This window comes from Phocoena phocoena, chromosome 15 (genome assembly GCF_963924675.1).
Source record: "Phocoena phocoena chromosome 15, mPhoPho1.1, whole genome shotgun sequence".
Lineage (NCBI taxonomy): Eukaryota > Metazoa > Chordata > Mammalia > Artiodactyla > Phocoenidae > Phocoena > Phocoena phocoena.
In genome coordinates this window covers 12102142-12128699 of record NC_089233.1, presented here as the reverse complement: position 1 = coordinate 12128699, position 26558 = coordinate 12102142, and the positions used below count along the sequence as shown (strand labels likewise).

At 40.5% G+C, this 26558-nt stretch overlaps 1 protein-coding gene across 2 annotated transcripts in view; it reads right to left on the bottom strand.

Annotated features, from left to right (window-relative positions):
- Positions 1–26558, bottom strand: part of AUTS2 (activator of transcription and developmental regulator AUTS2) — a 1117528-nt gene that overhangs the window by 837802 nt on the left and 253168 nt on the right. For both annotated transcript variants that reach the window (XM_065892407.1, XM_065892408.1), the window contains exon 2: positions 1201–1413. In XM_065892407.1, the coding sequence (XP_065748479.1) occupies positions 1201–1413 (213 nt within the window). The remainder of the gene's footprint in view (positions 1–1200; positions 1414–26558) is intronic.

Genomic DNA, 26558 nt, shown 5'->3' with positions numbered 1-26558 from the left:
CTAAATCTTATTAAGGACTTTGATCTTTCAAGTCCTCTAACTGAAATTCATCACCAAAAATATATTCTTGATTCTTTCTAAGAAAAATTTCCAAACTGGCTTGACCATTATCAAATAGGAAATTTGAGATGACAAACTTCTGTGCCTAAACCCCTAGTGATTCTAGTTCATCAGGTTCTAGGGTAGAGCTAGAGTATGTGTTTAATAAGGCTCATGATATGATTCTAATGATCTGTGAGGTTTTAGAACCACTGTTTTGTCTGATCCTAGATCTCTTCCCTCTGCAGAGAAACATCGGCAAACTAGGAATTACCTGTTCAGCTTCTAATTAGCAGCACCTGCTCTGTGAACCACACTCCCTTCCTCTGCTTCCTTCAAGTGATAGTCAATCCCACCCAGAGGTCCCTCCAAAAACAAACAAAACACACCCAGGACACAGGTAACTCAGCAGGTGCTAAAGCCTCCGGATTTGTGCTGAAAAATTGCTATAAACAGCTTCATTTCTCATTATTAATCTATCTCACATGGGGATTTCCACAGGCAGAAAGGCTCCCCAAATGCCAAGAGCTGTATTTTCTTGTGGATCATTGAAATCTAATTATTAAACAGCCCAGTAAGCCCCACTACCAGACTTTCATACAATCAGCAGATCAAAAAGACAGTCCTGAATTATAGGCTGTGGAGGACACCTGAAGAACCAAAAGGCAAACTCATTACTTCCAGTGCTCTCCCACATGCCACAGTATTTGGGCTTCCCTGGAAAATATAAACCTTATGCAGGGTACTGCCTGCATGCAGATAACCACTTTTAGCACCTCAGAACCTTGAGATACACAGTGTATTTGAACAAATCTGCCTGTTTCCTTTGTTTTACCTCAGAGGATCTGTCCCTGCAAGCCAGTCTACCTGGACCATCACCAAGACTTCCGTTAGTCTGCCCTCAACGCCAGTAGCGCCAGCAACAGGCTTTGTTACACGGAGCACATGTGACTGAAAGGGTACTGTGCTAAAGTTTCAAACTGTGATAAAAACAATGAGCTTGGTTTGGTATATTCTTTTAGAAGCAAACACACAGCTCTGCAGGGCAGCCCTCCGGCACCCAGCAAGGATAATATCTTCTCCACCTGTTAGGAAGAATCAGAGAAGCAGGCACCTGAGGAAGAGCAGCCACAGGAATGAACAAACCCTAAGCTTCCTCACCTGTCTGAGTCCCTTCGGCATTTTCTTTCTCTTCCCGAGGTGCTGGCAGAGATTGCGGTCATTTTCCCGGTCTGAGCTGTAGTGGTGTGGGTGGCTGAGTCTGCTCTTCTTGGAGTGAAAGGACAAGCCGTTGGTAAGTGCTTCCCGTTTCTTCTTGGTCAGAGGGGTCTGGCGTTTCTCCACGCGTTCCTGAGGCTTAAGTGCTACATCTTTCTGTAGAAAAAAAGAGAAAGAAATGAAAGTGGTGGTTACATAGGTAGTTAGCGTCACACCCAAAACAGAGGCTAAATGGGGTTTCTAGAAGGGAGGGAGTAAATAAAGGCAAGAAAGTGCGGTATGAGACTACCTAAAACTAAGAAACATGGCTCTCAATTTTTCTGACTCCTTAATGCCACAAATATATCCTTTCTATTCTTGTTGGGGAAAAAAAAGCTCAACAAAGCACAAAGTATCTGTCCATTAAAAGTGCTTTCACTGCCGCCTGGGATAGTAGCTTTCCATCTGGTTCTGCACTAGGTCCAGCGCATGCTACTCCCTGAGGAGGCTTAATACACTCACTTCCCAAGATGGTACATCAATTACGTTTCAGAAAAGGAGCACTAAGTGCATGTGCAATTCAAAAAAATCAGCACAAGACTGAGCATGCCAGGGCCAGGTGGCTGTGAGCCAGGAAGAAACTGTCAATTCACATGATTAAAATGTTTCCTTAATGCACTATATTTTTACCACAAGTTCCTCTGAGCATCCTTAATTCTCATCTTCTTTGCAAAATGTAACAACCGTATTATCACCAAGATCAACAGCAACTTTTCATTTATTCCTGTGTGTGGCTGGGGGATGGGGGAGGGTGGGAGAAGGATCATGGATGTTCTGGAATAGGGAGCAGCACCTGTAGGAACTACAGGCAAGCATTTCAGGCCACATGACATAGGTGAGTTCTGTACCTTGAGGCAGGTCAGGACATCCTGAGATACCAAAAGACCTGGGTTTGAGCTCTGACGCCGACATTATTCATTATGAAACTTGGAGTAAGTCACTGCAACTCTGAGCCCATATGCAAAATGGACTCAGATATGACCTGATACAATATGTGTGAAAGTCCTTAGAACCCTGAGAAATGTACACATTAAGCAATAACATTAAAATGATTTGGCACTCAATCATTTGTTAATGAATAGATATGTTCCTCTTTACACTGAAAATGTTCCTTCCTGGAGCCTCATCTGCACACAATTTCTCAGCTTCTGTGGTCCTAAACACACATATAAAAATAAAGTAAAACCAGGGACTCCCCTAGCAGTCCAGTGGTTAAGAATCTGCCTTCCAACACAGGGGACACGGGTTTGACCCCTGGTCGGGGAACTAAGATCCCACGTGCCGTGGGGCAACTAAGCCCACGCACCGCAACTACTGAGCCCGCATGCCACAACTAGAGAGCCCACGTGCTGCAACTACAGAGCCCATGCGCTCTGGAGCCCACACACCGCAACTACTGAGCATGCGTGCTGCAATGAAAGATCCCGCTTGCCGCAACTAAGACCCGACGCAGCCCAAAATAAAATAATGTATTTTTTAAATAAAATAAAAAATAAAAACAAAAACAAACATTCCCCTTCATCCATTTCTCATTCTCAAAATACCACTCTCTCTTTCCTCTCCTTCATAGCCAGTATTCTTGGAGCAGTTATCTATCTATTCTACCTCTTCCTAATACCTCAGCACTTCCGACTTGACACACAAGGTGCTCCTTGATGTCTTTCCCAATTCAGCCACGGCCATTATTGGGGACCTTGGACCTTTACATCTGCTTTGCCTTGGCCTCAAAAGCCCACCCTTCTACTCCCCTCCCTTTTCTAGTTCAAGAACCCTTCCCAGTGGCTGCCAGTTCAGGGAGACTATTCTGTAATGTAAAGCACTGTTCTCAGGTCTCCACTCACTCAACAAATGTTTTTTGTGCACCCAGTATATTCCAAGTACAAACTTAGCACTGCCCTGCAGGCGCTGGGAAAACAATTGTGTGGGAGAAAAATCCCCACATCATGGAACTTAGAATTTAGGGGACAGATACTAATCAAATCACACAAATATATAATTGCAAACTGAACTAACTGCTCTAAAGGAAAGCTAACAGGGTGCTAAAACTGAGGGAAATGGTCTAGTCCAGAGGAGGGGGTTGTTGCTGAGGAGATGACTGCCATTTGACCTAGATCTGAAAGTCTGGGCAGAGAGAACAGCTTGTGCAAAAGCCCTGAGGCAGCTGGTAGCATGATTCTTTGAAAGAATAAGGTCGGTACTAAGTATCGGTAACCCCAGTGCTTCACTTACAGAGCCAGGCAAGTAATAGATGGTCAAATTATGCTTGCTAAATAAATAATACAACTAAAATATCCAAATCTATAAACCACAATAGTGATTTAATAATATCTCAAGCTGTCTCTAACATAGAGTGAGTGAAGCAAGCTAGAAATGCTGATAGAAGCAAGAAACCAAGAAACCCAAATAAGCAGGCACTGCTGGCACACAGGAAGGATCACAGCAAATAGCAAGAAGACCCAGAAAAGGAGAAGGGCCTTATCTTTGGGGCAAGAATATATCAAAAATAATAATCCTACAAGGCAAATGAGTAGCTTCTGGTCTAACTTCTAGCTGCTTCTACTGCAGATGATTTACTCTCTGCCACTGAAGAGGCAGGTCTCCCAAGGCAATGAAGATGTGGTGAGGAAGTGTTCAGAGGACAAGGTGAGATCGAAGCAAGTACACGTAGCCATTCATTCCAGTCTCAGAACCTCGCACACTATGCCTAACCGATGACAAACGTTCGACAAATGTTCAACAAATATCTGCTGTGTTTATTGCTTTGTCCAATGTCCACTACCACAGTCAGCTAAGTCAGACATCTGCTCAGAATCTGGCCTCAAATGTAAGCAATTTAGTCAGCTATCATGAAAAAACACTCAGGTATAATGGCAACACTAGCAGAAGCAGCCAGGTGAGTCCCACTGGGGACTGCTTCTATATAATACGATTAAATTGTACCGCTTCTAAGGGTAATACATAAACTCCCCACAGGCTGAAAAAAACACCTTTCTTTGTCACACTGTCCACCTACTGCCCTACATCATATGGATGTAGAGTATAGGGTTAATCAACAAATGATATTTAATAATGTATCAGCTGTGCTTTTAGAAAAAAATTATGCCATTCTCTTCGGAGACCAAATCTTTTTTTCATACTGAAGGTGCTCCAAAGTATATTGAAAAATATGTGCAATTCCATACAAATGTGAATTAATATTTATGAGAGCATGGTATAATTTTTTCTAAATCCATTTTATTTTCATGTAGCATATTAATCAAGGCATTCTCACTGCACCACAGAATAGCTACACAGAGCAAATGGACCCCATGCCGTGACATTAGCTTGTAAGAGACCTGCTGAAGTCTTAGCAGCAGCAATACAATCATCTCAGCTGCAATTAATATTGAGATTTTCAACTCTGGAGACTGTCTGAGGGGAAGAGGGGAAGAAAGAGAGGATCAATATGTGTATAGAGGTGGTAGCTTAAGAGGTAAAGAATGTAGTCTTTTTAAAGTTTTTATTACATAAGAGGTTTTCAAAGATTATCTTTAGAGAGTATCTTTATACTTTCAAAGATACAGTTTTCTTTATAAAATTACTGCATAGACCCTTTGGAACAGTGCCTGAAAAAAACAGGCTGCTATTTGTTTGTTTCCTCTATAAACCTATACAGACTGTTTACTGTGTATCAAGTAAAATAATCACTTCATTTCTCAATGGCTGTCTTGCGGGGGGTGAAATGACAAAAACTGTCCATTGTAAGCAATGAGACTCAAAGACAAATAGCTTATAAACTACTCACCTTATAACATTCTAAAGAGTTGCACACATGATTATATACATGTGTATATGTGCATATATCCATCCACCAACTAATTATCAGCAACTAATTTAAGAACTTCCTTAAAGAAACTTGGGCAGCCTATAAAGTACTGCTTCAATATAAGAAGAAAGATTGTCTGGTTTATACAATAACTTTTTAGGATCGATGAATGGCAATTTTCAAAGGCCTGTTGAGTCATCACCATGGTTCCCAAAGAAAATTAATGTCTATCAGAACTATCTACAGTGGTTTTTGAAAATAAGATGACTATGCCCCATACTCAGCAAGGGAAGCATTTAGCACACTAGCAAGGGACGGGGGCAGGAGGATAAGGAAGAGATCTGGAAAAAATGCTTTAAGGCATTCATTTGACAATCACAGAAGAAGTAAGAAAGCCAACCAGCCAACAACAGAAGGCTAGCTGGGAGGAAAATGATTTAGACATATTTTCTGGCAATAGAGGGGGTAAGTGCACAAGCTATGTACAACAGGCGGGGAACAGGTTTCTTGAATAGTTAAAATTATGTGATTTTTTAGGTCACTGGTGATGGAGGGCATGGCCACAGCAGTGCATATGCTGAGAGGGAGGCTCAGAGACCGACTAACCAAGGCAATCTCCTCCAACACCCAGCCTTTCTTCAAAATAGGCGAGCTTGCTCTTGACTTTCCTTTCTCCCAAATTACAATCTTCCACTAAAGGCTTCCTCTGCCACTCTTAAAAGTTCAAAATGAAATGGTTCCGTGTTGCACCAACTAAGGGAGAGCAGCGAATTGCAGATGAACCCTGTGTAGGCTGCACTGCTCCGTTTGCTGATTAGAGGTGAAGTCAGAGACAACAGCAAATGAGGGCACGATTCGCTTGCCTTGCATGAAATAGGTTTTAGAAAGAGAGCCTCCATCTGATTTCCAGCCAAACTAGTGTGAGGGCAGCCCATCACTTACAAATATGTGTGCCTGCATGTGCCCAAGTGGACGTACATGTGTGAAAGAGGGGTGCAATCTAAGCAGAACCTCTTCTATTAGTTCTTTGATCTTAGGGATTTGCAAAGAAAATAACAAAGACGCCCGGAGAAAAAGAAAAAGTGCTTTCTCTGTTACCATCACGAGACATTATCAGCTGTGTGCTGTCATTTTAGTCTGTCAAGTCCTTTCTTGGTTTATTATATTGCATTTGTATCTGTTTTTGAATGGCTTTACAAACACTGATTCCAATACTTCTCTTAAGTGCAAAAGAAGTAAAAGGGTTTACAGTGATAATAAGAAGTGAAAATTAGAGAAACAAAACATAACAGCGCTTTTAAAACTTAACTCTATATGGATATGTTCACAGTGGTCCCCCACTTTGGAGTTTTGAACAAATGGACTTATGAACAGACTTTCAGGGCCTAAACTTTTTAGTAAGTACAGGAGACTTATAGGAATTTACAAATAACATGGCATTCAAGAAAATAATCCCTCATGTTTTCATCTTTTAAAAACAAAAATCGAAATACCTACTATATGCCAGGCATTTTGCCACCTGTTAGATTATCTAAGAAAGGATCCCAGAACTCGTGCAAATCGGTGAGCTATTACTCTAAAATGGGTTAGGCAAGAAGCAAGTAAGGTGCTTCCTATTGCTATACTTCACGTTGGATTAAAATTGCAGCCCTGTATTGTCATAAAAATAAAGAAACAGATCAACAGAATAGAGAGTCCAGAAATAGACCTATTGATATATGGACAACTGGTTTTCAGCAAAAGTGCAAAAACAATTCTGTGGAGAAATTATAATCTTTTTAACAAATGTTGATGGAACAAGTAGATATCCATATGCAAAACAGATATGTATAATTTGATCCATATCTCAATCTAATTAGCAACATTAACTCAAAATGTATCATTAACCTAGGTGTAAAACCTAAAACTAAAAAATGTCTAGAAGAAAACTTTTGTAACCCTGGGTTAGGCAAAGATTTTTCAGATAAGATACCACAAGCACAATCCATAAATGAACAACTTGATAAATTATACCTCATCAAAAATGAAAACTTCTGCTCTTCAAAAGACACTGTTAAGAAAATGAAGATACAAGCCACAGAACAGAAAAAAATATTTCCAAAGTGTATATCTGATAAAAGTTTTGTATCTAGAATATATTCTTTTAAATTCTCCAAACTACATTAAAAGAAAACAACCCAATTTTTTAAAAGGACAAAAAATGTAAGCCAATACTTAACGAAAGAAGATATATGGGTGACAAATAAACACATGAAAAGATGCTAGCAACAGTCATCATTAGGGAAGTGCAAATTATAACCGCTACATACATATTAGAACGGCTAAAATGAAAAAGCATGACCATCTCAAGTATGGACAAGGATGTTGAGGAACTTTCATATACTCCTGGTAGAAATGTAAAATGGTACAGCCACTTAAAAAAATAGTTTGGCTGTTTCTTTAAAAGTTCAAAGTATACCTACCATATGCTCCAACCATTCTACTCTCAGGTATTTCCCCAAGGAAATAAAAATGCATGCCCACATAAAGATTTGCCCATGAAGGCTCATATCAGCTTTGTTATAGCCTAAAACTGGAAAAACAAAATGTACATCAACAGATGAATGAACTGTGATATAACCATTCAATGGAATATTATTACTCAGCAATAAAAAGGAATAACCTATTTATGCATGCTACAGCATGAATAAATCTCAAAACAATTAAGCTGAGTAAAAGAAATCAAACAAAAAAGAATACATTCTATATGAATCCACTTACAATAAATTCTAAGAAATGTAAAATAATCAATAGTGACAGAAATGTAAAATAATCAATAGTTCCCTTAGAGGTACAGGAAAAGGAGATTATATGAGGACATGAAGAAACTTCTGGGGTGATGAGCATTTTCAATGTCTTGATTGTGGCAATGGTTTCATGGGTGTATACACGTGTCAAAACTTTTAAAATTTTACACTTTTAATTCATGCAATTTACTGGTATGTCAATTATACCTCAATAGAACTGTTTTTTAAATGGCACCCCTGGCCATCATGCACAACTGACATATTGTTATTACCAATTACTAGATGACATTGGGTGTCCATCAAAAGGAACTCATCCTTCAGATTCCTGAAACAACAGGAGGGCCACATTCTGAAAGGACTGGCTTTAGCCTATAATGTGGCCATGAACGTTCCACTGGAGACAACTCAGCTGTGGACGTGAATGTCTCAGTCAGACCGAGGAGCAGTGCCCGGTCTTCACATCACTGTCAGCGATAAGGTGGAGTTCACACTGTGCCTTTTTTTTCTTCACCTCTCTCAGGTATTCCGAGGCTAACCTTTTGTAGAGCTTTTCCTATCTTTCCTTCAAGTACGTTGGTTACTGTTTGGCCACATCCTCTCTCGTGAACACATTAATCAAAGAGCAAAGAAAGAAAACACAGATAAATTTTTACCTTTCCTAAATGTAAAAACAAAGAGGCAGCTTATTAAAATACTATATGTGATACATAATGATGCATATGACATAAGGGAATCCAAATGGAGAGAGGAAAGAAAGGTTTAAAAAGAAGAGAGAGCACAAGCACAGACAAATTCAGCATGTGAAAACACCTGTCAAAGGTGTGGTGCCACTGTCAGAGGCAGAAGTGAGGAGCAAAAAGAAAAACCTCAAACCCTGGCCGCTGAGAAGCTTTCCTAAATTATGGGATGAGATCACAACTATCAGCTTAAGGGAGATTTTTGTGCACTCTGTGAATTGAAAGAGTCCCAGCAGTCTCCCATTCCCATAGATAATTGAGAGTTGGCTGCTGTTAGACCTTAACATGCTCAAAGTGGTTGAGTCCCTGGCAACCAGATGCTATTGCTTAAAACAGTTTAGGCTCTTAGCCCTGAAGGATTCCTAAAATTGGATTACAGTCCCTCCAGATAATCTGAGAAATACAGCATGACAAAAAGGAAACCTTAAAAAAAAATTAACTCCTCCATAACAGCAGCATTCTGAGAGCTGAGCACAGCATGACTGAGGCAGAAAATCTCATCAGCGAGGGCTTAAGGGCAATAACGTACACAAAGGGTGAGTCCAAAAAAGGGGAAGGGAACCCACACAACAGAGGAGAGCATAATGGAAGCCAGAAGAGAAAGTGACCACCACACAATTCTCAGGCTTTTCGGAGGGCAGGAGTCTGGTTTGCTGCCTCGAGAGAGGCGAGCAGATGCAAATTTCTACTGCTTTCTCATCCACTCAAATCTAATTCACTGAGGTCACACACACACTCGAGAGGACGTGTAGTGCTGATGATACCCCTTTTAATTAGCCATTACTCATTTCTGACTAGGCATTCTACGCAAAAGATGGGGAAAGGGTTAATTAATGTACTTACTACACTGCAGCAAGACAGTTAGTAACTGGGCCTTCCCTGTAATACTCAGGTTTAGCTCCACAGGGAGAGAGGCTATAACTTCATCATCCCTGAATTCCTAGCAGAGAACACAGAATGAGGCACACAGCGAGCTGTGTCTGAACAAGTGAATCAGAGAAAGGAGGACACCACGAATGCTCCTCTTACTCTAGAGGCTGTGCCCGCACCCTATGAATCTACTAGTCCCTCCCTCCTCCTTCCTCACATTTCTAACCAAGAACTTTCAAACTCATTATCCTCCACCACATACTTGGTAAAGCCATTATTATTCCCCTATGTATTAAGAGGGAGTGAACAGATCCTCAAGAGGTAACCTAAGTTACCTTATTCAACCCAAGAGAAAACATAACGATTAAAGGAGACTTATAGGGAAAAATGTCAGGTCTTGCCGTCATCTTTGTGGCTTGATTTCGCGGCTAAATTACCTTACTGAGTCTCAATACCTCCCTATTCACAGAAAAATCAAGAGTGGTTGATACTATCATCCAGATATTCGAGACAAGGACCCTGATTAGCCAGTGGAGACCTCTCCATATCCAGATTAGTAATAAGGTACAGACTTTTGTTTTCTTCGCTTAAAATGTTCCCAATTTCTTCTCTTCCCCAGATACCCACATACTACCACATCTTCACTTTAAGCGATCAATGAATCTTTAATTACTTAAGGAAAGATACAGTGCATCCTTTCATTTCAGTTTTCCAACAGAGTGAAATAATGAACCAGAGGAGAAATAGAAAGCAAAATAAAGACTGGGATTCTGAGCCATGGAAGAGTCCTCCATTCTTTCCTGCCATAATGCTATACCAGTTCTGATCCTTTAATCTTCCCCAGAAGAGAATAAGAAAAAAAAATCCTGATGTGACTCCGAATCTTACGAAGTGGGACAAAAGGGAAGACCACTAATATGTCCTTCTAGCTCTGGCTATTAAGAAGTCAAACCTCCATTAACAGGCGGCAGAGAGCACCTTGATATTTGACTTTACTTAGGGCTACAGAGGTCGCGGATGGGTAAAAGTAACCAGTTCTAGGAGAGGCTCATTTAGTAGAACAAAATCTCTCAATCCCTCTCTCTCTCACATACTCACACACACCCTCACACACTCACATGCACGCACAAGAGGCACATTCCACTCAGCAGACAGGAAGCAATTTCACAAAAGGTAATTTAATGTTTGGGAATATTTAGAAACAGGAAAAGCAACTTCTGGCAAAATTCACATTATGTGGGCCCTGAATATAAATAGTTTACACAGCATATTGGGAAGGGTACGTGGATGACAGACAATCCCCTTATGGCTCAAGTTTTTCAAGTGGTTCAGATAGGTGTTTAGAGAACTATGAAATAATTATTACTTGAGTAATAATTCTAAGAGAACTATGAAATAATTATTACTTGAGTAACAATTCTAACTTTCTCCCAACTTCCCAGAAACTGTAGTCAACTTCCCATTGGAAATGAGGAAGCATTCCTTCATTTACAGAGCAGTGATGCAGAGAACCAACATGCCCATGTGTATACACACCTCCTTGTACTCCACGAACAACTGTTACAGCCTTTCTCAAACTAATTTTAATTGGCTTGCCAAGGGCATAGACCAACCTATTTCAGTATCTATAAATTCAGTGTCCTCCATGAGATAATCTCTTAGGTTCCATTAAATTCCCTGATGTTATTATTATCCTGGGAGGCTATTTAGCACATATAAAACATTCAACCAATGTAGCTTAGAGTTCACTGATTCAATAGAAGTTTTTCTTCCAGATCATATTTCCCAGACCTTTAAATATCTCTGTGAGATTTCTCTTACAGGAAAGCACCCTTCGAGTTCTTTTGTCCCAACTTGACTTTGATTTGAGAACTAGACATTGAATAAAAGGTCAGACAATTTCTGAGTATAAAGTAAGGACTAATTTATGACTTTTATAACCATTAATATTAGTATAGCAACTGGGAGTTGAGAGTTTACAAGGTAAAATCATCATTTCACTTTATTTCCTAATACCCTTATATAGCAGGCACCATCATTTTCACTTTCTAAATTAGGAAACCGAGGCTTGGTAAACAAATGACATCCCAAAGTCAGACAGTCAGCTATTGTCAACAAACTTGGAGTCCCTTGGTTCTAATCCTACTCTCTTTCCCTAACACCAAGTCATTACAGCCTTATTTGTAAGTGTCAGGATTATGACCTTTTGTTTGAAGAAAATTTTAAATTATAGTTTAGTACTGTCTCATTATAAAATCCTCTACTCACCTCCATTTCCCCTCCAAAGCATAATTAGGGAAAGGCTATGCCACTGACGTCAAATGTTTGAACTCTTTCTGAAGGATTCAAATCAGCAATAAAAATCCAGACAGAAATAAAAGCTTTGGCTTTTCTCTAAAACTTACAATTTTCACCATTTTATTTCAGGGGTGAAAAGTGGCAGAGAATGACACCTTTCTGACCTTAAAAAAATAAGAAGCTATACAAATGCTCCAGTCCCTGAATTCCACATGTTCTGCCTTTGTGGCTCAATAAATATTAATGGATAATGACAGCAGCTATAAATACCCACAGGTGCAAAAAAACAAATTCTTGTTTAGCGCATATTGCAAATGCTCTGTCACTAAATGAGACATGTACACAAGTTTCATGGAAAGTCTTCCCAGTCTGGGAGCTTGTTCACACAGTTCCAGCCTATGAATGCACACTCCCTTTCCACTCTCTTTCCTATCACCGACCCCTCATCTTCTATTTCAGGTTTTAGCCAGAAGCATTTTCTTTCCTTTAGCATCATATGGGTGAAAATAAAATGAACTATCCTGCAGGCTTTTCCAGAACACAGAAAAGTGTTTTTAAGGTGTACATTTAAGGTGTACCCACTGACCCGAGACACAGACCAAATAAACTTCTAAAGCTATTTCTGCAATAAGAAAAAAATTCCATACTGTAATTATAGTTGAGGGAAGAAAGGAGACTGTCCTTTCCACTGGTTACTACATTGACTGGAGAAATGAAAGGCAGTGTCAGTTTGCATAAGAGACTTGGATACTGATTCTGAGGCAATTATGTCATGCCAAGTTGTCCACATTTTTACTCAGTTTGCTGAACAAGCCACAGGCTTGTCTCTATACCAAAGCTTCCTATAGATAGACTTAGTGATGTTTAGGTACTTATTGGGTCTATCAGGTTTGATAATGGAATCAATCTCTCCCTTTAGAAGCTCTGGGTTAATGGCAAAGTTTATTAAACTGCAGGCAGTCATTCAGAAAAGATCAATAGAGACATGATTACAGAGTAACCAGAGGATTAAACACAAGATTTATCACAAAATTAAACTGAATTAAATGTTCTCTGATAGCACTTGAAATGCTGTCGATACTTTAACTCATAATCTACGCTTTCTGTGTTTACCTAATAGGCAATTGGGATGTCTGACTTGAGAAAATGACTTCTACATAAAAACATAAGCCAAAGAGATTTGCTGAAAGCATTGAAAGTCCCTTCTGAAAATGTTCTCCCATTTTTAAGAAGCAGCACTTTAATTTTTCTATAAGTGCTGTCCACAGTTAACTCAGTAGAGTTCTGAGTTACTAAGTATTGACACATAACCCATTCTGCCCATGCCTAAGGCACACACATACAGGCATCCCCCACTTTTCCAAAGTCCACTACATACCACTCGACTTTTACAAAAAACCTGTATCAGCATCTGTCTTCCCTAACCAAAAGAAATCCGAAGAGGACTTTCACTTTTATGGAAAGAGGTTTAAAGCAAAAATAGCATTCAGTGTCTGTTTTGCAAAGAGGTGTTATAGAGGGCAGCATCCACCCCAAGCAGCAAGAGTGGAACCACCAAGCTCCTTCCTGGGAACTACACTCAGCATCAAGTTGCCATAGCTTTGAACTGTGTCTGTAAGCATCTGTGCTTTATCTCAATTTATTTTGTGTATCCTTTAGCAAGATTGTGTCCTAAGGTAATTGCTTCTTGGCTTTATGTCATTTTGGCTTATGAAAGGTTTCATAGGAATGCCCGACTTTCAGATAGTGGGGGAAACCTGTACATCCTCACAGGCATATATCTTAGAAACTGTGTCTGCAAGACATACGTTAAACAACTTCCTTCTCTTTAAACAATTTCGTTCACTTCTCTCACACAGATGTAACATTGGCCCTTGATCCCATGAGGAAAGGGGGCTGGAAAATGTCATCTAGATGTAGGAAAATCAACCCTTCCACATCCTGGGAGGATTTACTGATGCCACCATAAGCTCAGCAAATTACATTCATAAAGGTGAAATCCCCTTCATAGCCTGTGAGAGGTAACCACTGCCTATACAAACTGGAAACAGCATATACACTTGCAATCAGTGGAGGTGTCGATATACACGATGGCTGTTAAAACTGACATCAGTACCACAGTAAGAGAGAACAGCTCTGCAGGACCTGAAATGATAAAGGCCAGGCCTGCTGTCTGAGGTTGGGAGGGTATGGGCATAAGCAGATAGGTTGGTAGGGAAATCAGTTATGGGGCAAAAATTGAGCCTGTGGTTTAAACTATAACTTGGATGGCAGCGTGCCAGAGGGAGGCTTCCCTTTCTCGCTTGTCCAGTTGCTATCATATTGCTAGGACACTCCATGCCACAAATAGCATCAGCCCTGCCCTGATGAGCAGCAGGCTCCGGTGATTTCAACTGTAATCCAATATGGCAGCTGTTTCATAAGAGCGGGAAGAGCTGGGTTGGAAATAAGATGCTGAGGCTGATCCCACCCTGCAATTCTGTCACTCCCTCGTCGGCACACTGATTTACACCAGAGCAACCATTTTTCTTCTCAGCAGTTATCCAGTGTTACAATACCATTTAGTGTTATGGGGAGTCCCAAATATTTCTCAGTTCCTCAGGGAACAAGAATGCCATCCTGCCTGCTGAAGAAAGGGACTCTGCACCCCACCCTAAAAACGGGGGCTGCTTTGAAGGACATGAAGCCAAAGCTGCTTACATCAAACTCTTTCACTGATAGAGAGCCTATCATACCATTTTCTTAGATTACTTCCCACAACAGAAAATTCCTTCTAAGAAAACTACTGCACTTCACTGCCGCCCATCCTCTTTATTCATTTCCCATTTCCTCCTTTGTGTTTTTGCTCTATCTAGGACTGACACAAGCAGGTGCCCTCTCTGGTGGCAGTTAGATCTGGGTTTGAGCACTGGTGTTGCCGCTTTGTGGCTTTGTGACCTTTAGCAAATCTCCAGCTTGTTTAGGCCTCCATTTCTACTCCTCAAATACAGGGATAGAGTTATGAGGCTCAATAAAATCTGTGGGAAGTGCCTGGGATATTTCCTAGCATAAAGTAGATAATAAATGCTAACTGAGGAATTCCTCTTCCTAGCTAATGCAATCAAGTTTTTAGTCATTACAAAGGGAAACCGTTAGTCATTATAAAAGGTTATATCTGGCAATGGAGGATAGATGGTGGGACCTGTTTTCCATATATCCTCAAGATTGTGTGTACTGAGTATCTTTCAGTATACAGAGTGAGGTACTGTATATTATATTTATAATACCTCTTTTAATTATCACAACACCCTGTGAAGCTTCAGTTTTTCTCATTTCTATACAATGGGGGCTAATTATGGCACCTAACTTACAAAGTAGCTACTCAAATTAATAAATTAATACAGTTTCTGGAATATACTAAAGTTAGCTATTCTATTACTATGAATTAACTTGACCAAGGTCACAAAGCTTGAAGGCAACGCCAGGATTCAATGCAGAGCTGTGTGGCTCTAGAGCTCATGCCATCATAACACATGCACGGAACCGAATGCAGAAGCCTGGGATGTATGTAGTCTGAGCACTGCCCAGGATTTACACTGTGGTTTGGGACTCAACCTTTCCATACATCTCTATTCCTTTTTTTTTTTTTTTTTTAATAAGCACATCACTTGGTCTATTTAACCTGTAAAATAATGCAAAAAAACCCACAATTTGCTCTTTGGAATAACAACACCACATAAATTTTCATCTGTTTTTTTTCTCCCAAATCTGCCTTCCATAATTTATGAGAAGTGCAAAAGTTGCCGGAAAAAGAAAGAAAGAAAAGAAATGCATTTCCCATCAACACATGGAATGGAAAGATGGAAACTTCAGGAAAGTTTGGCATGGGAAGAGAGCAACCCTTTGTACTCACGATACATCCAAAATTTTAAAAGACCACCATGTAAACCATTCCTAGAGACAGGCAAAAAGAAGTCATGAAAAAGCATTTGCTACTGATTCCATCATAAATCTCTTTTCAACTGCTTTACCCCTGCTGGTTTTCCAAATGAGACACTTGTCCATTTCCAAAAAGAAAATATATGCATTGAGAATAGCTACTAGATGTAGTTCAACATAAAAAGATTACCTACAAGGCTTCCTGCTGGAGCCTAACCTAGAAAGAAATGGGTTTCTTGGACTCTATTAGGGAATCCCTCAATGTACCATCCAAAACCTTCCTGCGTAAGACTTAATGGAACAGGGGGAGATGGAACAAAGAAGGAGGGGGGGGGAAGCTCTCTTCCCAGCTGAGCACTGACACATACAGTACCGTTTGGGAGGCAACTTTATGTGCTCTTAGTAGTAGATTAATGAATGTAATTACCTAGCATTGTGGCTGTGAATGCTGCAAAAACTATAATTTATAGAGTGCTGTAAAGTTCTAATGTGTTTTTATGTCCATAAGGTGCTTAACCATAATCTAATGCATTTGTACAAGAACAGCCTAAGTGGCTCTCAGCTGAACAGTGAACACAAGTGTCTGAACCTCAGCAATTCTACTCGTACGTCTTTATACCCCAACCCCGTGTGGTAAGCATCTGAGGAAAAGAGCTGCTGAATTATACAAATAATTCTAGAGACAGTGGCAAGGTTCTCTGCCTCTCTCACCATGAAAAGAGTTTCTGGCTGACAAAGGGCTGCAGGCCTTAATTAAATGTTGGAGTGACTCTGCACACATGTTTTTGGTGGTTACTTTTTTCTTTTACCAATATTCTCACCACCCTCTCCTCCAGTCCATCTACCCTCATCCCTACCCCCTAGAGGTGAGCAGGGGTAGATGGGGGAGGAGAGAAGAGAACAGGAAAAAAAAAAATTACCTTTCTATCTGAAAATGTCCTACCTGACTTCCAGCTTGGAAGAAGACTTAGCATTTCCAACTTTCCTGCCATTGTATTTTCAAGGAAGGAGGGAGTAAAGCTCAACAGTCCTTTGACATCCAAAGCAAATTATCCTTTGAGACTGCCTTAGGGGTTTGAAGTATCTCATATGATTGGACAGGTGGCTATGATGGTGCAGATGAGGGTGTGGTGATGGTGGGTGGTCGTGGTGGTGGCTGATGCTTTTTAAAAGTTTACTATGTGCAGAATTGCACACCCTCCAAGATCCGGTGAGCAGGTACCACTGATAACCAATTTTCAGATGAAGAGACTAAAGGCTGTGATTGGTTACGTGGCAAGGCATGTGTTTCAGTTCAGCTTTTCACTCCATAGCCCGTACTAGGCTCACCAGACAAGTTATTGATACTTACTACTTGTAACTTAATGTTCTCCTCACCTGTAGCTTAGAGATAACAATAGGATTGTTATCCTATTGTTTACCTCATAGGATTGTGGTGGGAGTTAAATACGTTAATGCACACGAAGTGCTTAGAATAGTATCTGGACTTAAGTGATGCCGAGTCCCTGTTAGCCATCATCACAATTACTACTCTACGAACAGGTAGAATATGGATATACAGTTTGCCCTTGAATAAAGCAGGAACTGGGGGTGCCCTACACTTATCACTGTAAAACATCAGCTTATAATTTACACTCGGCCCTCCTTATCCACAGCTCCGCATCTGCAGATTCAACCAATCAGGGCATGTAGCACTGCAGTATTTACTACTGAAAGAAATCCATGTGTAAGTAGACCAGCACACTTCAAACCCATGTTGTTGAAGGGTCAACTAACCTGGCAAGGAGGTGAGGGGGATGTTATAAGGGACACCAAAACCTGCGGGCATTTTCTAGGGGCAGTCTCAAACATCTGTAACTGTGAGATCCAGAGACTTATCCTGGAACCCAACAGTACCAAATAACAGATAAAGCAGCAGCATCAAAGTACAGCTGGCAAGCCCCACTCCACTTCCCAGAGCCCAGTGTTGAGTGAAGGCTCCCCCAGAGATGACCTCCCAAATAGCCCTCAGGTGTAAAAGCAAAGAAGAGCCACAGCAACAGGAATCCCCACCTTCTCCTCCTCTTTTCAGAGCAGTGCAAGATGATATCAGTGAGTAAATATTTTAATACACATTAAAAAAATAATAGCTTCAGGAAAACACAAGGCTAGAAAATTCAGAGATCTTGGTTGAGTACAGGAGCACAATGGCATTACATCAGTGGCCACACAGGGATGAAGAGCCAGCTCTAAGACACACACTCAGGGTAAATTAGTATCATGGCTAATAAATAATTGATGCTCTTCTAGTTAAAAATGTACTGCTCTCCAGCATTCATGGGATTAGATGTGATTTGGATTCAATTAAAGCTCTATCCTGTCCAAGGGAAGAAAACTCTGCCTCTAAGAGAGAGCCATGCGGCTGCTTCTTTACTTCTTGTGCCAGATTGATCTCTGGAAGCCTCAGATCCATCACTTTCACAGGGGCTGCATAGGCAGTAGCTACACATCTATCTCCTCCAACAGAGGAGTAAAAGAGCAGAAAGTCTGAAAGTAGATAACAGAACTGGGAAAGTATTTCCTGCCCCCTAATAACTTAGCTTTGACCCTAGTGGTGAAAACTGGTTCCTGTTATTTAATCTGAAAGAAGAAGGGGAGGGAGTAAATAAACCATTTCCTGAAAACACTGTTGGAGTCCTTAAAAAGGTGAAGTGGAACTGGGCATAATAAGGCTCTGGGATGTGGCCAGGTCTCCCCGTATGCCTCCCTACCCTGAGTTTCCCCTGATACACACCACTGTTCTCCTGCAGCCTTCAAGACTCACTTCCTCCTCAGCAGTCTGATCATTAAAAGTAAGTTGCTGATTACTAATGAGATATTATTAAAGTCACCTACACTGATGGTGGATTTGTGAATTTCTCCTTCCAGTTTTGTCAAATTTTGCTCTGTACTTCTGAATCTATAAGATGCACATAAGTTTAGAATTGTATATTTTACCATTATGTAATGCACCTCTGTATCCCTAGTAAAATTTTTTAAAGTCTAAAGAGAAAAAAAAAATTGCTGGCTCCACAGCAGTTCCAAAATATTCACCAGTTCCCCACCCTACCTGCCACCACCCTTGTTTGCCTTTCTCACCTCAGTTTCTCTGTGGGAATGGCACCCTAGCCTGTCTCTTCACGTTCTCTCCACAAATACACCCCCATCCTCTATCCCATCCACTCGCCTTCTACAAGTCCACTTCTAGCTCAGGACTTCCTGTAAGAAGCCCATGGCTCCCTACTGCTTGCACCAACCCCACGGTAGCGACTCTGTCTTTCCGCATGCCCTGCCATGACTTACTGGTTATGTCTCGCCTGTAACTCCCTCTCCATCCATGTGCCTTAGGGATGATATCTACTCCCCAAGCACCCTTAGCACTTTCTGTCTATACCAGTGATCTGTAAGATGTCTACCAGGATAAAGACTACAGTAAAATGTATATTTGTAAATGCTTTTCACCTCATTCTTTAATAATTTCTAATTTTGTGTGTTTTATGATCTCTAAAATATACTGTCCAGTAGTACATACAATTTTTATATGTGTATGTATACATAGTTAACAGAGGTGCTTATTCTAAACGTTTTTGCCAATAGGGGTATACAATCCAAAAAGTTTGGACACTTCTGGTTTAGACTACACAGAGGGAAGCAAGCATCTTGATGGTACCTTTTCCTGTACTCCTTTTAAAGTGATTTATTGGTATAATAAATACACATTACAAATCACAGCTTACATACCTGTGTAGAACAGCGTGCTGTTCTATTTGGCAGTATTTGGCAAATAAATCATTAAGCTACAAGAAATAACCACATTTAGTGACTACAATTAACCCTCGATCAACATGGGTTTGAACTGCACAAGTCCACTTATACGTGGACTTCTTTCACTAAATACGTACTACAGTACTACACAATCCGCAGTTGGTTGAATCTGTGGATGGGGAATCGCAGATACGGAGAGCCGACTATAAAGTTACAGGAGGATTTTCAACTGTGTGGAGGGTCGATGCCCTTAACCCCATATTGTTCAAGGGTCAACTGTATTGTTAATAATACCATATTGCATATTTAAAGGTTGCTAAGAGAATAGATCTTAAAAGTTCTCACCACAACAACAAAAAAATTCTGTAACGATGTATGGTGACAGATGTTAACTAGACTTACTGTGGTGATCATGTATACAAATACCAAATCATTTTGTTGTACACCTGAAGCTAATATAATGTTATATGTCAACTATACCTCAGTTTTTAAAAAGAAAAGAAAAAAAGAAAGTGACAGGGGATCATCTTTTGGTATTAACAATGCAATGAAGACTTCGGAGGGGTACTACACATCTAGGAGCAAGTCCCAAGCTAATCAGCCGGCAGCCATCAAACACGCCAAGTATTATGTGATCTGGCCCACAGATTTCCTTTAACAAAACATCAGGGATTTGCTTCTTTGAATAGGATACTGTGTTGAAACAGAAAAGCAAGGGAAGATGTGGTAATACTTGCTCACCAACACATTTTCCTCAGGAGATAAAATAAATCCAACTTCATCCAGTCACGGCAACACCCAAAGTCAAATCGGTCTGCATGACCTGCCATTTCACTGGATAAGCTCGAAGCTGCAACAGCCTTGTGGATACTGGGTAGATGCTTACTGGAAAGGGGATAAATCCTTATTTCAATGCTTGTGGTAAAAGTTTTATGCAATTCCAGATCAACTGGGTGGCTTAGTTATCACCACTGCTTGTTCTAGAATATTAATCTCTTGAGGGAGAAGACTCTTACATCACATCAAATCTCTCTCAATACCATGTCTGGTCCTTGGTAGTCACTCAATAGAAATGTGTTGTATAAACACTGAAAAAAGTAGTTTTAATGCTTAAAATTCAGTATTTTGGATCACAACTCTTTCTGTTACTTCAAGAAAGTACTGATCAAGTGAATTCTTGACTGTATCAAAAAGGCAGAAGGTCAGCCTATACATACATCCAAAAAACAATATGAAATCAGAAATTATCAGTCCATATGAACACCTAGTTGTGAATAATTGTTCATTGATGTACTCTTAGGCATTCCTATGGGAATGATCAGAATGGTCACAATGTTCTTCCCTTCCTGTACATACAGCGGGTTGGTTCACAGGGTGCATGAAGGCTATAATCACTGAAAAGAGGCTCAGTTCCAGAGTCCTGGGGCCCTAAAGTCTGTACCTCTGATGGAGAGTTAACGCTGTTCTCTCTGTAAGGTTCAACTGGGTAACCTGTTCTGAGCTTCCTAAGATATGCTAAAATAAGTCTAAAGTCTCCAACATTTTCTAGACATGAACTATAGGGCATCTATCAAACTATTTGTGCCACACAGAAACCTATAAGCCATTTCTACCCCGCAAGCTCTACACAAAAACAGAACCAGAACTGGGCATAATAAATCTTTTTAGCCTCTTGGCTTTTGTGTTAATAATCTGATGAAGACCATCACAGTCAATTTAGCAATAATAATAATAACATTAATGCCAGAAACCTTAGCACTAAGTTTACAATCTAACTGGGGCAGGAGCAAGAAACAAATTCTATTCTGATCCACAGAACAAAAAAAATGATTGAAGTGGCTATTCTCTTCAGTAAAGTAGCAAACTAGTACCATTTAGATGCATAGGAGAGAAGTTAATTCTTTATATTCAATGATGCCTTAGAGTGAGCATCAAGATTCTCTCTAGTGCTTGAGAAAAGCTGACCTAGACTTTCAAATGCATATATTTACTTGATATACTGCCAAATGCCTAGACACTCAGCGCAATAGTTTTAGAACAGATAGAGTAAAAAGCTCATCCAGGAAGGATTGGGGGAAAGAGGGGGAGGGATAAATATGCAAATCACGATCACAATGGATTCACAGAAGAGTCTAGTAAGAGATAAAGATGAAAAACAAAATGTTTAGGGCAGATTATACTCAATATAGAGCCATTAAAGGTTTTTAAGGGGAAGCATGATGAGTTTAGAGTAGACAAGCAGAACGTCCATCCTAGATGCCCACCATCCAATAGACACAAGGCCTGGGCTGACTCCTATCGGTTCCACCTTCTTAATCCCTCTGCCATCTGTCCACCTCTCTGTGACTCCATTGTCACTACCTGAATTCAGACCTCCTCATCTGGACTTCCATTACCAACATCCTAATTGGTATCCACGTCTACAGTCTTTCACCCTGCTGCAAGTCTAAGTGAGTCACTTCCTTGCATGAAACTTTCAATTTATGATCAATTCTAATCTCCTTTGTGGACTCCTTTTGGTCCACACATATTTCAATTACCTAGGCTCTTGCTTACAGTTCTAACCTCATTTCTTGTCACCATCTCCTGGACTCCACCCACCTCCCCAGTTCCCCAGTTGTGCCAAGAGTCTTTTAAGTCTCTTTAAAACACAATTTCCTCTGCCAGTAATATTATTTCCTCCTAGCTCACTCAACCCTCTCTGCTTGGCTATCTCCAACTGAGCTTTAAGTTCTCCATTATCCTTAACAAAACACTTATTCCTCTTGTATTATAATTTCCATTTACTTTTCCATACCTTTACCAGTCTATGAACCCCTTGAGGCAGGGACTGGGCCTGATGTGCTACCATATCCCCAGCATCTAATAAATCAACTTTTTCCTCAAAGAAGTATTTAATCCAGGGATGACTCTGTACATAAAGTAGGTGGTTCCAGCCATTCTCTGACACACACTCTCTGGGAGGCAGGAGGCAAGAAGCTATGCACGATATTCAAATCCCACCCAAGAAGTCATTCCCTTAGCGCAGGTACCTAAGGGAATTTCTATTCCCAGCAGCATTTCTAACAAATCAGCACATGTTTTAAGCTTAAGAAATATACTTTAGCTTCCATACTCAACAAAGACTCAGTAGGGGTGGTAATAATAATAGCAGCTCACATTTACTATATACTTAACTACTGGCCAGATGGTATGCTCATTTACCTAATCCTCTCGACAACCCTATACATTAGGAACTCTGTTTCTCCCACAATACAGATGAGGAAATTGAGGTTTAGAAATGTTAAGTAATTCTCAACTCTGGCTGTTTACTGAATCTTCTAAGAAACTTTAAAACACACACACACACAAATAATGCCTGACCCCCACCCAAATGCAACTAAATCCCAAGCCCTGGGGGCTTTTTTTTTAAGTTCCTTAAATGTGCCTAAATTTCTCCAGTGTCTATGCAGACAACCTGAAGTCAGTCTGATTCCAGAGCCAGACATATCTTTTAAACCACTACACTCTTTTAAGCTATTTCTCTGAATTTATAAGTCCTGGAACATTTATCCTTTCTCTTCAAAGTATGAGCAGGTGATAGCCTCTTGATTAGTAAAAGGAGAGTCTCTTGAGAATATAGATTATATCAAGTGCCACCCTGAATGTATAAGTCAACTTCATGGTTCTCATCGGAGACAGCAAAGAGGGCTCTTTGCTAATTTAATAGCAATTCTCATAACAGTATCTTCTACAAATTCTACTTCCCAGCAGCCACTGGACCACAGGATGTTAGTCCACCACCATTTAATTAAGAAAAAAAAGAACCCATTTTCTCAGGAGGCACAAGAAGCCCAGATTTCCACCAGATAGGACAAGCCAAAAGAAGACAAATGAGTTATATAATTGGTGTGGGAGGCTAAAATTTTAGAAGCCTACCTTAAAACGATGTTCGAGATACTCCAGTATCCCAAATGTGTTAGAAACTAAACACAGAAGCATTCTGTTTTCATTTTGGTGCTTAGAATAGAATTTAGGCTCACATGCAGATATAACACCTGACACATATATTACGGACATACCCAACATGACAAGAAAGGAAGTAGATGGAAGAAAACATTTAAGCAAATTATAGATAAAGGGGCAAACAGTACAATGGATTGATGTTCTAACCTTTCCTATTTCTGAAGCCTGAGCTTCAAACAAAGAAAGTAAGAGCTTATCCGTGCTTTCCTCAATGTGAAAACAAAAAGAACATTAGGATGGGCATATATGTCTCTGCCATGCATTCTTATCTATTAAGTTCAGGGCCAGCCTCCTGGGTGAGCGACCTGTGCAATCACCCAGGGCCCTGAACTCAGAAAGGCTCATCTCTTGTTCTAATGCTCTGTAATATTATCTTTGAACTTGTGTTTGGTAAGTGAAGTATGATGAGACAGTGGAACACATGCACAAGTAGAGGAAATTTACGTAATAGGCATGCCTGCCATTCTCTGCCGCTCTGTTTGCACACAGCATTCACAATGTCCCAAGAACACAGAATGCAATGAACATAAGAGTTCAGTAAGACTTAAGCAGAATACAAGGTAAGCAAATTACATCTATGATGGAGTAAGAGAAGATCCTAACAGCCTTGGAGACCATAGTTTCCCTTGGAACCAGAATTTGGTTTAACATAAAAAGGAGGCAAGGGTGTTAGAAGAACTTGGACCTAAAGAGTTCATACTCCTTTTGGAAAAAAAATACACACAAATGGGAAATTTTACAAAATAAAGGAAGCAATGTCACACTCAAGTCAGAATTAAAATATATATCCAAAAATGAGACAGCAATTAGAAGCGCTTAGAAGCGAAGACTAGCAAAGATATCAAGGTAGAACGGGTTCTTGAATAAGACTCAACAGACCTTTTGCCTTTTACATTATATAGTACACAAGAAAACATGTTACATATGTTTAATGAAAGCTGGTGGAACTCTCTCTCTTGCCAGCCTTCCATAATTTCCCCTACAGTTGTTCAGAATGTCATTTTCCAGAGTCTTTTGCTTAGATAATTCATAGGTAAAACCCTACGTTCCAACAGCTCCTACCCAAGCATTAACAGCACACTGCTTCAAACTCACATGTCAGTAGTGGCTGATCTGCTTCATTCAGAAGGAGTGGTTGTACAGGGGCAGTGACTGTTACTCACAAGAAGGACCAAGGTGTATTATAGGCATGCGCTGAACCAAAGGTAAATACCTCTTCCAGCACAATGCATAGGTATGAGGACAGCTCTTCATTTTCCAAGCTAGCAGAGGAGAACACTGGTACAATTACTCCTAAATTGCCTAATCCCCGTATCACTTATATTCAAAAGTCAATATGGGTAGTGGAAAGAGCAATGGCCTAGAGGCCTAAGATCAAATTTTAAGTCATGCTTGATCTTATACAAGCTATTTCATCTATTGGAAATTCAAATTTCTCACTTATAAAATAGGAGGACAGACCATCACAGCTCCCTTGCAGGTTGTTGTGAGATTCAAGTCAGAATGTGTGCACAGCGTGGTAAAAAGCAAAGCATGGAGCAAACGTCACACATTCATTATCAAGCTCTGGAGTAGTCTTACGTGCTTTGAGGAAGATTTAGCTTCATAATTAGCTTGTGTTCCTGCACATAAGCTGGTTGGCAGAGTGAACCCAGCCTCGGATAAAAACTTCAGTCAACCAAGAATTGACTGTCTTCATCACCCAAACGTTGGTGTTAAGGATCTTCACGCAGGAAGATATTGTGTTAAACGTGTGAACCGGTCACAATTTAAATGAAGAAAAGTTCTACTCAAGAACTTTAACATTCACCTTCGATACATGCTTTATGATATGTCACGCGCAACAAGGAGATGCATCTGATGTACCTACCACTTGAGCCAAATGTTCTCATCTCAGAAATGACACCATCTTCTCAGGGAGCAACAAGGTCAAGGTAAATACTAGCATAAGTGAACGATTCCAATAGGCAGCAGAAGCTTATAGCTCAGTGGTGTACAGCATCTACCTGACTTACGAACTTTACACATAAACTGTTTTCTAATTTGTCCAGAGCAAGGGAAACTTTAGGGGTTGCTTAACATGCAAGAAACTTGGATTTACTTCTTTATAACATTTTTTTAACTGTGAAAGATTAACTCAGCCAGGCAGCCCAGGAACAATGGTTCTCAGATTACAATCTCCCACCAAGTCCTGAAGGCCTGCCTGCCTCCTAGACTCCAGCTCAACAATCAGCTCAGGGAGTCAGGAGTCTCCTTGAACAGCAGAGAAATGTCACCTGACCTTCAGACAACCTAAGACGGCCCACAGCAAAGCAGAGGGAAGGATACTGCCCGTCAAGCAGCTCCCACTGCTCCTTCGTCCTCTTTTAAAGGCAGATGAGAACAGGCCCCAGACAACCTGGCAGTACATCCTGAAGGCTAAGCCTGGCAGAAGACCCCTGTCTCCAGGGCTTGTTTATCTTGCTCAAGTTGGCTAAAGAATCACTGAGTGACACATGGGTCCCTTTTCCAGGCTGACAATAACCCTGCCACGTGAATCATCAAGCAACTGGAAGAAAGGCCAGCAGTCCTGACCCCCAGCCCGCTAACCAGCATCTACACACTCATTAGATACATGTGACTAGATTAAGGCACCTCTAAGCAAATCACAATCCTGACTATACCAGGAAACCTCTGGGAGGACGGAAGCAAATACTCCTATCTTAGTTCTCAATCATAGTTGAAGCCAGATCCTGTGCTCTTAACCTTTCTAACCAGCCTTGTCTTACCACAGGGGTACGACATATTATGACAAGAGGACTGAAAAGGCCTGTAAGATATATACCAGAACCTCATCTCACCTAGGTGTCTCTAACTAAAGATGCTCTAGCGCTTGTGATGTGAAAGGACTTGCTTTACAACTTATTTTTCCAACAAGTACTTCCAACAACACACTGAATCCAAAGTTAACAGACCAAGTTCTATTGAAAATACAAAAGGAATAAGATGATCCCTGCTATCACAGCAATTATAACCCAGCAGGGCGATAAGATCCTTAAGTAAATACCTGCAGTATGTGGC